Genomic DNA, 13234 nt, shown 5'->3' with positions numbered 1-13234 from the left:
ATTTGGCATTAGGCCTTTTGGTTTTTTTGCCTACCTCGTAGCAATCGTCACAACTTTTGTGGTATTGGTGGGTAGGTTAGGCATTGGATTCATGTGTTGTGCTGTGTCAAGGGCTAGGTGTGGCCATCGCCTATGCTATCTACCGTGGGTTATTCCGTTAAAGGAATCTGGCGGTCGTGTATTCCGTCCGATGCCTGCTTGGCGAGAGGCCATGGCACGACCCTCGGTGACATCAGGGGGTGAGCCTATAGTTGGATGAGCATCAACAGGCTCCACCTACTGTTGAATAAACCCACCACCTATAGTCATCCAATGCCTAAGCCAATACCTTTTCACTGCTGTAATCAATAAAGTTGTGGCCTTTTCTTGCCCATTAACCTTATATCACATGTCCTTGTGTATTTATTTCACATAGCGGGGTCGGGCCCTCGATCCACAAACACTTGTGCACCGATTCCAAAAACCACCGTGGAAAGTAATGGGGTGATTATGCAATGGCAATAGGGACACTCTTGAATTTTGCTTTCTCAGAAGTAATATAAGGGTCAGAAGCTGTGTGTTGATCGCTTCCACACTGCTTTTGGCCAGTGGCCTTGAGCACCGGAGAGATTTGTGTATTGCTTCTAATGTAGATGCCCCATTATCCATCTCAGTAGCTCATTGGCTGGGGCTTGCAAGAACAAACCATCTTATCATCTGACAGGTGTGCTGCCTTCACCAATCTAGGCTACCAACTGGCCATTCCTGTATCAAGCCATCTGTAATCCACCTGGTTACACTGCCTTTTCCCTCAGATTTGTACCTAGCAGCCATCTTTTCATAACTTCACAACTAGACTACTGCAATTTACTCTACAAAATACTGCCCTTGATAGCATTTTTTTGGAAGCTGCAGCTGATACTGAACACTGCAGCTGCCTTCTGACAGAGGCTGGTCATTAGAAGCATGTGCCATTGGTGCTCTGATAATGGAAATTCAAGGTTCTGCCTATGTGATTTACAAAGCACTAAAAAATGTTTCTGGATTTTGGATAGTAGAAGAATATGATGGTATAAGGGCTGAGGTTTAACACCTGGTAGGGCTTTATGTTTTTACCAGATTGTTACTGCCCTGAACTGTGGGATGGAGAAGGCTTCAAGTCATCCAGTCCCTTTTAAAGACCTGCAGTGATTTCTGCAGAAGAATTAAGCAAATACAACTTTCTCAGGGTGCTTAAGTCTAGTTGGGGTTGCCCCTTAAATTAAAAATTTACACAAATGAGGAAAGACGTGGAGGTGGGATACAACTTCTAAAGCAAATTTTAAAAGGTTGCGTGCCTAGAAGGCGAAGTTCAGAAATTCAGACTTTATCTAATCTATCTAGCCCAGAACACAAAACACTCAGTCCTCTGTACATCCGTTATAACAAAGGAACAATGAGCTTGGGAAGTGCCTGGCCTGAAAAGCCCTGGCTGGAAACAAACACTTAAAAAACCATTTACATTGTTATAAAGTTCTTGACTGGCAGCTGTCCAATACCGATATATCATAGAAATAAGATATTTCTAAGAAGATATTTTTGTGGGACTCTTATCGAACACCAGCTACACAATTTGACATTAAATAAGAAATCAACTATGCTGAAACTTTGAAAAGTTGTGCTTTTTGTAAAGATTCCAAATAAGAAGCCAATTGCAACCAGTTATTATTATTTCAGTTTCTATCCTGCTTCCTAGCAAAGTATTGCAAGTGGCTTCAATAGGAGGAGTCAGTATTTTACCTTCCACATCAATTTATTGTTGCCAAATCAAATTAATGTATTGACAAAAAGCTAGTGCTCTTACAGAGAATCTGGATGTCTATCTGTCTCAAATTTTGAAAAAATATGAACCTTGTTCTCATAGAAAAATGCTTTTACTTTTATTAAGTTATGTCCTGCAGTACAATAATGTCTTAGAGTATTTCATTTGCAGAGCAATCTTACGCTTGACTACTCAGAAGTAAGTCCTACAGAGTCCAATGGGGGCTTACTCCCAAGTAATGGGTACCTAGGAGTAAACCCCATAGAACACAATGGCACATGTTTCTGAGTACACATGTGCAGGATTGTACTATTACTCTTTTAAACATCCAAGTTGAAAAAGCATTTTAGAGTATTGTGCACAGGAATAGATTATATTTCACAATTGATTATATTGCATCTGAAGGGGATGAAGACTTCTTAGCTATATATATTTAATATGACATGTCTAAGGTTTAATAATTTCATTGGTCTGCTCTGAGGACTGAGAAGAATACAACCCATTGCCTTTCTACAGTACACAATGTCCAAAAAGCATGGATATATGTTGCAAATGATATTTACAAACCAAATACAAAATGTTTTTATTTGCATAACATTTCACTTGCTGTGGAAAATAACGCTCTGTAGTCTGTTTCTACCTTGAGAACTTGCCTATCAGTAATGTGATATTGCAAGATACACCCTAAACATTATAGTGGAAGCTTTGCTGGGCTGTGTGAAATTACATTAATAATGTATCTGTTAGTTTGAGGTGTAAGTAGGTAAGGAAATGTGTCCTGAGACAATAACTAAGAATCATCACTTTGGATTATTCTGCTGCCATCAATTTCAAATACAAACTACAATGCACTTTAAAACTGTGCATCTAGGACTGCATTTGATAACATATTACAGAATATTACACAAATGCTCTGTGATGATTGATGTTAAAAACTAAGAGCATTTGCAGGTCCTTTAAATACCGAGTATGTTTCCTTGGAAAGCTATCATAATCACTTTCTCTTTAACTCTTAAAGCTCCTGCGCTCCACATTTACTAGGGAGTAAGTCCCACTTAACTCAATAGGACTTACTTTTGAGTGGACATACATAGGACTGCACTGTAAGTGAGTATTTGTGACTAATCTCACCTATGTACCTGTAAGAAGAACCATCCATATTTTTTCAGTGTTATTCTAACTGCATCATTTGAGAAAAGAAAGTCACTTAGATAGTTACCATCAAGCATCACTCAACTATCCTGTGTAAAATCTGTATTCAGCCACTAAACAACTAAAGGCAGGAAAGATACCCAGCAGTGCAAAACAGGTTACTTCCAGGTAAGGGAGCATAGGATTGCAGCCTAAATTGGGACAAAATTACTAAAGTGAGCTTACTAAAAAAAATGACTAACAGAAACAGAAACTCAAAATATAAGCCCAGTTGTAAAGTACGATATATATGCTTGAATTTCTTTTTCTTTTTTAGATTTCAAGCCACTTCTTTTAATGAGTTCCAGATCATTGCTCACCTTGAAAGTCAAATCAGTTATTAAGCTTAACTAAGAGAGATTGTTTTTAGGAACTAGAATAAAATTCTAGCAAGTGGGTGGGTGTGGATTAATTATGTACCCACTGATCTACATTTGGAATATATTGAAAAGTGTTTGGAATGACTTGTGCTATCCCTTGATAATCTCCATTTCACAAGTTCAGGTTGAGCACCACAGAGACAACAGGGCAATGACAGATCTTCCCTCTATGCCAAAACTCCCCTCAAAGTGCTCATCGAACCTGCACCTGTCACCCATACCTGTTTGCAATGTGATATTGCTGGTTTCTCCATCAGACAGAGAGACAATCCTGATATGGTACCAAGTCCCTGCTTCCAAGCCGTTGTAGTCACATTCATAGGAATGGTTGACTTTCTGGGTGGGCTGGCAAACCCTGTACAAGGCATTGCGGGAGTTGCAGGTAACGCTGAAGTTACAGGGATATCCCAAACTGTCCCACCTGAGATGGACAGACTGGCTGGAGACCTTCCATTCTGTCTGGTTGATGGTGCATTTTACTGGAGCTCCTAGACCACTCTGGAGAAGGATCAGAAACAGCACACAGTGATTATCTCATCCAAGAGCAAACAATCTCTGTCTCGTCTACGGTCACCTGAGGCAATCGTTCTAAATTTCAGACTGTTGCACTTTAATCTTAAACTTGGAACAAGTCCCTCAGTTTGGATGGAAATGACTTCCTTATATGTGTGCATGTAAAATCTCACACACACACACACACACACACACACACACACACACACACACACCTTGCACTCTGTACATGTTATACCCAAAACCTGTAGACACAAACCCCAGCCGCAGAACACAGCTTCCACTTCACCCCATTCTCCTCTTTGAATAGGTGTGTGCTGGTCACGGGTGTGAAAGGATGTTAATTCATGTGCAAGATGATGAACTCTTTTTGAATACCCAGAACTGCATCAGTAGTGGTTAACTTCTGTGCAGCCAGCTTGGAGAAGTAACATTATGTGTGTAGGAGGGAACGCAGGAGAGAACTTCCATCCTGGATGGGATCCTGTGTGATAAGCTAGCGCTGAAAGCAAAGGTAAGTCAGAGGCTGATCTGACAGGTAGCACTGGAGGAAGCAGGCTGCGTTTGCCAGGAGGGTGAATCATAGAAGGGACCCCAAGGGTCATCTAGTCCAACCCCCTGCAATGCATGAATCTTTTGGATCTCGATATTCAGAAGTCTCCAGCTTCGGCTCCTGCCTTGCAAGTCCCCCCCCCCCGTCCCTCCCCATCCTCTTGCTTTGCGCGTGGCTGCCACCCACCTTGAGAAGGGCCAGCGCGAGAATCCACAAGGAGACTCCCGCTCCGCATCTCAGCCTTGCCATCCGCTTGGATCTGCAAGGCAGCCTGCAGGTGGTGGGGGCGAGGAGGCGCCTTTGGCCCCGCCGGCGGCGGCGGCGCCTTCCTCAGCTCCCTCCCCTGCCCGCCCGCCCGCCCGCCTGCGGGGCCGAGGGTAGCAGCCCGCGGCCGCCCTCTGCTGGCCAGCTCGACTTCGACAGGCAGGCCGGCCCTCACGACGCTCCTCGAGGAAGTTTCCTTCGCGCCGGCCGAGCGCACGGGCCGCTGCCCAAGGCGGGCAGGCGCGGTGTAAAGGCGCGGCGGGAGACGGCTGCCCGCCGCTCTCCCCGCGCGGCCATGGCCAGGCGCTTCGGCGGCCGGTTGCTTCTCTTCCCCTCACAGAGCCAATGTCCGAGGCGGCACACACACACACACACGAGAGAGAGCCCTCTGCCTCAGCCAGTAGCTCTTTGCCTCCTTTCCCTTTGCTCCTCTCCTCACAGCGCCTTGGCGCGCGCGCTCTCCCTCTCCATCATGCCCTCTCTGCGTTTCTCTCTTCCTCCGCCGCACCCTGCCCCTCTTCCTTCCTCCTCCTCCTCCTCCCCTCGCTCGCCTCGGACCTTCTTTTCCCAGGGCTATTTCTGACACTGGAGATGGTTTCCTTCAGGCGTTTCTCCTCCCCCTGGAATGTCCTCTCTAAACCTCCTCAGTTCACACTTGCCCCTCAGTGGTCGCTTGCCTCCTTCTCCTCTCCCCTCCGGGGACCCCCCCCCCCCAGGTCCAGTGCTTGTTTGGACGACAACAAGAGAGGCAGCTACTGCTTTCACTCGCCTCAGCCGCGGGGTCGTGAGGTGGAGTGGGTAGAGCCAAGGCTGAAGCGAAGTTAGACCACAGGAGGCAACTCCTAGGGACCGAGGTCCCTTTGACCCCCATAAAATATTTGAAGGGGTTGCCCCCCAAAAGTTGATAGGCATTGCCATTGTGTTATGGGGCTTATCTGAGGCTCCCCCCATTTTTTTAAATTCAAGTTGGCACCCCTAAGTTATCAGGGTCATGGAAATGAACCCAGGGGTAGTAATATTTCCCTCAACACAGTTGCCATGCCCAGGGAAAATGGCTGCGTGGACACCGTGGCTGATACCTGTGGTGAACATGGCTCATGCAAATTTTCTACAAACACAGAGCCGCCATCTGGCGTTGGGCTCCCTTGAACTCAGAGTGAAGATGGCTCTCCCCACAACAACCACCTCAGCAACTATTCCAAACTCTCTTGACTGTACAAACAAGACCTTAAGTGCCCTTTCAGAGCTGAGATATAATTTTTTCTCTCTGTAGGCAAGCTCTTTTCCTCCCTTTTACCGGAAATGCAAATTTCCTCTGTTCTGTCTTAGCAAGCACAAATCCATAATCAACAGACAACCATTATTTTTCTCTCACACATTCCAGCCAATATTGCTTAAAAATATAGCCTTGCTAACTTGAAAACAACAAGAGTTGTGTCAAGCGCAAAAAGTCCAATGGTATCTCAATTCCATGGCTGTAGGAATATCATTAGTCTGAAAAACTGCCAGTTTATCTCAGTTTTTCTTTTCCTTGGATCAGCATGTGCCCTGGAGTCAACTACCACCCTTGACCCAAATAAATTGCCCTTAAGAAATATATATAACTCAAAGCAAGGAAATTTCCATATTTTCAAGGAATATTTGCCTATCCTTTGGAAAAAGAACAGACAAATGAATTCTGTCATTTCTTTTCCAATAACAATTAGTTAGAACTATTTATCACTAAAGAAACAACCTGTAAACAAACTGTAAAGTTTGCATAGGTAGAGTGCTCTTGCAGCTTTTACTATCTTAAATACTGCACCACTGTGGAGTTGAGTTTGATGTCTACCTCTTACTGCAGATGATACTAAGGTGAGGTCTAAAACGACACCGAAGAACTCACTATTAATTATCTTTTAACAAGATGAAGTACAAACAGGTTCAAGTGTACCATATGAACACTTAGTAGAGCAACATAACCATAATTTGTAATGGGACAACAAATGTAGGTAGTGCCAAATAAATATTACAGCTGATACTGAATAGATGTGCAACAATACTATTTCTGCTGACCCAAGTTTTAAGAAGAGAGAGTAAAAGAAAGAGCTGGAAGTAACTGTGGGGAGTGACTGAACATATCATCAATAGTAGGTTCCAGTCTGCTTTAGATCCTTTCTCAAGGTTTCCTGGCTTTAAAACACACACACACAAATCTCTCTCTCTCTTTTATCAAGAGGAAATGGGCTTTGCATAGCTTTTCTCATAGTTCTGAAAGTGCGAGCTGCTGATTTACTTCCAACCCAAGGTTGGTCTTGTGTAAACAATTTTAAAAACCATCATCACCAAGCAACCACCATCGTGCCTTGAAAAACAGTTGACCTCAGTCAAAGAGCAGCACCCAGCCTTTCATTGTGTAAATGAATAACTGTTATTGTTCTTCACTATAATGTTTAGCATTTTATCACTGTCCACTATGTTTTCAGTGTCTCAGATATATATTGAACATATATGTGCCTCCCAGAACAATTGACGTACATGGATATGGATGGTCAGAAGCAGAACAAAGTAAAGCATAATTAACACTGCAACCCACCATGAATCCATATAAAAAGGAATCTCCTTTCAAAAATATACTCAAGATGTGCTGCACACTGAAACATGCCTCAACACATAAGTGAATCAATATTCCACTGCTATCAATGGAAGAGGAATCTTCCAACATTTCTCTTCCACAAATTCTAGTGGCATGTATACCTTTGTAAACGATCATGTCACCTCTTACTTGCCTTTTCTCTAACCTAAGAAATCCCAAATGCTGTAACTTTTTCTCACGTTGGAGTTACTTCATGCTGTGAGCTCCATGGTGACCCCTGCTCTGTCTATGAAGCTACAGTTTCCTCTTGTGTAATGGTCTTTTGAAAGTGGCCTGGAAGGCAGCATATAAGTATTTAGCCAAAATAAATACTAAATAAATAAATCTCCTACCCCTGTACCCCTAACAAATTAACGATAATTTGCACAAGCCACAGCATCTAACCCTTTAGCCTCATATAACTCAGCCTTCTTATGCAACCCTTCTTAAAGAAGCTTTTGATTCCTGATTGGACAGGAGTGAATTCTTCCCCGGACTCGTTTCCCAATTTGGGGTACATGTTTTTTTCTGAGCTGACAGATGGATAGCAATGCCTGTTGTCGCTGTTGTGTGGCACATAGTTCCCCACTCTGAAGCATGCAACCAAAAACTGGTTGGATAACAAAACTGAAAAATATGTGAAATTGAGTGAAAATGCTGCTTTTTGGTTCCCACTGCCCCTTTAGGGTTTGCAAGCCACTTCCTAGTATATTGTTTATCCTAGTTTATGAATAGTATCCTCCATCCCAAATACAGCAACAAACAGGCCTGGCAAATAAATCATACTTGGACACCTGCAACGAGACAGCATCCTCAGGCCTGTTCCAAGGCATTTTGCCACCTGAGGCAAAGATCAAGATGGTGCCTTCTCCCCATTCCATGGTTCAGAAGCTGTCTAAACCAGCAACTGAACCTGTGCTTCCACACTGTCAATGGGATAATCTCTTCCACTGCACTTGAGGAAGCAGGCTATCTGAAGCGATCCAGCGCAGGCCATGTGGTATACACAGTTGTGCCTTCCAACAGAGGGGGACATTTGCGGGGCTTGGGAGGAACAGCTAGCAGCCATTGCTGTCCCCAATGTCTTTGCTGGTCTTCCAGTAGCAGCAACAGAAGGAAGATTTCTCTCCCTCCCCCCCCCTTAATGCCTGGCACGCTGCCATAGTAGCATACCAAGCATCCTCAGAGAAGGAAGGAGGGGGGCAAGATATCTTCCTCCCTTCCCCTGCTGCTGGAACAGCAATGAAGATAAGTGAAGGGGATATGAGGCAGGAATGGGGTGGGAAAGAACAGGGAGGCAGGGCTTAAAGTTCTTCTGTGACCGTGAGCTAGAGAACTTGTGAGCCTGCAATGTTTGCCTTTCCTGAGCCAGGAAATATGAATTTTGGCTGCACCATTATCTAATACAGTAGCTCAACCAGCCTGTGCCAGAAGCTGCAATACAGATGTGACTCTACTTGCTAAATCATTTGCCAATGGTGAGGACCACCGTCCAATCCCCTAGTGTTTGAGGCATTCTGTTTTGTCATAGGTTGCTGTTTCTTGGCAATTTAAAGCATACAATAGAACCACATATCCACACAAACTCCTCCACACCTTATGATTTATCTCTTAGCATTATGAGGGTGATGATCAAGTTTCTGGCAAATCTCAGTCAGTTTGGTACGCCTTAGATTGGGTACAATTTGTGAAGCTTGAAGGATTCTATCCTCAAAGTAGCTGCAGAAGAACTGCCGCCAATCCAAGCTATGAGCTGAACTTACCTGTTCTTCGGTGGTAGAGAAATGATGGGTAGGTGTGGGAATCCAGGGTGTTTTTGTCACTTCAAGTACATTCTGGGTAGGGTTGACTTTGCCCATGTTTTTATTGTTGATTTCTGTGACATTGCTGATGAAAACCACCATACTGCTAGTGTCAAGAACATTCTGTGGACTGTGTGTTATAGAATTAAATGTAAGGGCTGTGCTTCTAGTAGTTCGAACAAATGTTTCAGCATCTTCAAAATCTAAGATGAATAAAAGACAGTAAATAAAGTCAGTGCTAAGCATAGTTGAAAATACTTTTAGGCATACTAATCACATCTTGTTTATTGTTCTAGCCAAAGGCCATGAGAAACTTGCAGCAGTAATATTAATAAAATAATCCAGAACAAAATACATACATAATAAAAGCCAACCTCCATGATGTATGAGAGAGAAGATACCAGAGTCACCAAGAATCTTAAATTTAGCTTAATTTCAGGTTAAACCTCAGAATCACCAAAACAACTTATAACAATTTTATCTATTTCATTTGTCCTGATTTTATTTTTGCAGCTAGTGCATACCGGATGCTCTCTGTGTTATTGTCAAGAGAAGCCAAACCATTCCTGCTTGCTAGTGAGAACAAAGGTTTCAGAAAGTGATCTCTTGGATCTCTGCCAAAAGGGGCAGGCTAAAAGATAATGATTGATGTCTTCCACCTCAGGTTAACCACAGATACAAAGTGTGTCTGTGTATGGGATCTTGTTATAGTGGCCTTCAAAGACTGTGGTGGGCATCACTTGGAAAAGCAGCTTCATAAAAGCATTTCTTAATGAAACTGGCAAGAGTTTGGTCAGATAACTAGCTCTAAAATGCTGTTATCAGGAGTGGGTACCAAGGGGAAAATTGGATGCTCCTGGCAAATAGAAGGGGAAGAAATGGAGGCAGTGAGAGATTTTACTTTCTTGGGTTCCATGATCACTGCAGATGGTAACAGCAATCACGAAATTAAAAGACGCCTGCTTCTTGGGAGAAAAGCAATGGCAAACCTAGACAGCATCTTAAAAAGCAGAGACATCACCTTTCCGACAAAAATCCATATAGTTAAAGCTATGGTTTTCCCAGTAGTGATGTATGGAAGTGAGTACTGGACCATAAAGAAGGCTGATCGCCAAAGAATTGATGCTTTTGAATTATGGAGCTGGAGGAGACTCTTGAGAGTCCCATGGAGTGCAAGAAGATCAAACCTCTCCATTCTTAAGGAAATCAGCCCTGAGAGCTCACTGGAAGGACAGAATGTGAAGCTGAGGCTCCAATACTTTGGCCACCTCACGAGAAGAGAAGACTCCCTGGAAAAGACCCTGATGTTGGGAAAGATTGAGGGCACAAGGAGAAGGGGACGGCAGAGGATGAGATAGTTGGACAGTGTTCTCGAAGCTATCAACATGAGTCTGACCAAATTGCGGGGGGCAGTAGAAGACAGGAGTGCCTGGCGTGCTCTGGTCCATGGGGTCACGAAGAGTCGGACACGACTAAACGACTAAACAAAAACAACAACAACAATTAGTTGCAGATCGCCTTCTAGATTCTATCCAGAAGAGCCAATCCCTTAGTTGTCACTTGTTCAAGGGCAATACAGAGCTCAGTTCTGGAAAACACCAGCAACATCATCTTGACAAGCTGCTTTGCAGGGTTGGTTATCTCAGGAAAGTGCTTGATTGGCTTAGTAGCAATTCTTTTAATATATTTTAACTGAGTGCAGTTAATATATTTTAACTAGAACTCCAGGTTCTAGCTTGGAAATCCATATATTTAATCCCCAAAGAATAAAATGGAAAAGTCCTCTCAAAAATGGGAGGGGGGAATCCTTTTTGGGTTTTTCTTTAAAAAGGGGGGGGGTCCAATTCCACACCCAATCAAACTTATTTAATCCCCCCACAAAAATAAATCCGATTTAAAGACTGAAGAGCAGGCAGATTAGCAAACAGTTCAATAATAAAAGTGAAGTGCAGATAGATGATAGATAGATAGATAGATAGATAGAGAGATAGATAGATAGATAGATAGATAGATAGATAGATAGATAGATGATAGATAGATAGAGAGACAGACAGACAGACAGACAGAGAGACAGACAGACAGAGATATGGAACCTTTCCAGGTAGCTCTCTAGCTCAGTATGGTCTATGTTGGCAGTGACTCTCCGGGATTTCAGAGAAGTATTTCCCATACTGTATCTGATTATGTGCAGAATTGAGCTTCTCAGTGTAAAACAGATGTACTATTACTGAGCTATGGCAGACAGACAGATAACAGTACGGTTGTAGGTTGCTTTTTTACTATTCTAATTTGACTTATTCATTCATTATGACTGATGAATTCAAAAAGCATGCTTCTCATGTGATAATCAGCAACAACCCTACAATAGCAAGCTTGTTCGAGATCTTCAAAATGGATACAGAAAAATGCATATGCAATAAAAGACAAAATGGAATTCAGTCGGATTATGTGGGCTGGTTATTAGAAACCCCTCTGCCCAAGGTCAAGGAATTCACTTTTAACAGGCACCTGTATATACAAGGTTCACTATGTTTTGTGTGTGTGCATGATACATGCAACTGTGTCCCTGGCAAACCTGTAAACGCTAAGCCCGTTCACACCTGTTCTTGAAGCACTACCTGGCAGTCTGGGGCAAGTTCCTATCCCTCTCCACACCCAGTGCTTTCTTCACTGTTCATCAAGGGAGACATGGGTAACCCTTCAGCTTTGGAGAGTCTGGTCCTGATGTTCCTGTGTGTGCCCTCTCCTCTACCCATTCATGTGCTCTGTACCTGTGTACCTCTTTGTACAAGGCATATGGGAACAACTTGTTTTTGCAGATTTTGGTGGTCTATTACAAAACCAAGAAGTTCTCCAATTCGTTTGTGGACTGCCGTACAGAGCTGATAGGCTGCGTTAAGCCTGGTTGGTCACAAATGGCTCAAGACTGCTGTATAATAACAGATATTCAGAACTCTTCCATGTAAAATCTCATGCCCGCTCTGTTCAGGAAATAACCTGGAGGGCACTGCCCACAAGCTTCTGGTAATGGGCTGTAATTATATGAGCTTTTTAAAGTCACCTATCTTTTAGGGAATGCCAAAATTACAATGGGAGTGCAGGAAGAAACTTTTACACATTTTCCGTTCACATTCCGTACTTCTCCCTATGTGGTAAGAGAATGTTGTCCTTTCTATGTGACTGGGAATTAAGGCTCAATCTGTGGTGTTCTATGACCACTACGGCTACATTTATAGGCCAAAAAGTTTGGGACTGTTCCTTTGCAATGTGAACTTCCCCCTCTCACAGAAAACCAGGTTACCTTTCAATAGCAGGATGTGTTTGCTTGAGGCAAATGACTCCTAGAACCAGAGTTTAACGCATGGCAAAACCTTGTTTTGCTGCCACAACAGTAGGCTGCCTGCCACGTATAAATTTTTTTAGCTCACGGCCCCTCTAAAAAAGTTGTAATTACTAGGTTAGAAGCAGCAGATGTTTCCAAATATGATCACTCAGTGTGTAATTATGAAGTCTTAGAATGTCAACCTATGATTTCTCCCCTGCCAAAAGGACCACTTTGTGAACTTTCATCTTGAAGTGAACAACATCCCTTAAAAACGACAACATTGACATGCATATTTAATGCTACCAGTAAAATAAAACTGTCTATCTTCTGTTGACATGTACAAGATGCATGTTCCTCCGAGGTCCTTTTCAATGTAAAACATGCGTGTTATGTTAGCCTAACATGTATTTTGAACTCCTCAGGAAGGCCCACCCCCGCTAATGAACACACGACTCACTTCTAATGTTTTTTCTATTTTAAACTATAATCTTTGCTCTTCTCCGAAGAGGAAATTGTAGGAGTCTGTTAAATTACACACACAAAAGTCACTGTAAGTGTGAGGCCAGCCCAACATCCAGCACTGGCCCTGTGACAATCCATGCGCAGGAGTCCAATAATACATTTGTGGGTTAAACTCCTTCATATGGGAATCACTACTCTGTGTTATTATAGAGCGATGTAGCATTTGTGACATGATGATTGCTTCAATTAGTGCCTTCAGGAGATTTTGGAACATATGGGCAACACTGTGTCAACAATACGCTAAAAAAAAAAAAGGTGCCAAGTTAATTCAGGGCCAAAGTGGAGGTGAT

General features: G+C 43.0%; 1 protein-coding gene across 5 annotated transcripts in view; it reads right to left on the bottom strand.

The window, feature by feature from the left end:
- Positions 1-13234, bottom strand: part of PTPRB (protein tyrosine phosphatase receptor type B) — a 74359-nt gene that overhangs the window by 51921 nt on the left and 9204 nt on the right. For 4 of the 5 annotated variants that reach the window (XR_014516565.1, XR_014516566.1, XR_014516567.1 and 1 more), the window contains 2 exons: positions 9059-9300; positions 3573-3849 (listed from right to left, as the gene is read on the bottom strand). Coding sequence is in view for 1 of the 5 variants with exons in the window: in XM_083463201.1 (XP_083319327.1) it covers positions 3573-3849; positions 9059-9300 (519 nt within the window). In the remaining 4 variants the exon portion in view is untranslated. Of the gene's footprint in view, positions 1-3572; positions 3850-4603; positions 4729-9058; positions 9301-13234 lie in introns of those variants that run through there. The other variant, XR_014516568.1, reaches the window with a different exon arrangement.

The sequence above is a fragment of the Podarcis liolepis genome, assembly GCF_965112155.1.
Source record: "Podarcis liolepis genome assembly, chromosome: 10".
Lineage (NCBI taxonomy): Eukaryota > Metazoa > Chordata > Lepidosauria > Squamata > Lacertidae > Podarcis > Podarcis liolepis.
The sequence above is the reverse complement of the archived record's forward strand: the minus strand, read 5'-3'. Positions and strand labels throughout refer to the sequence as shown.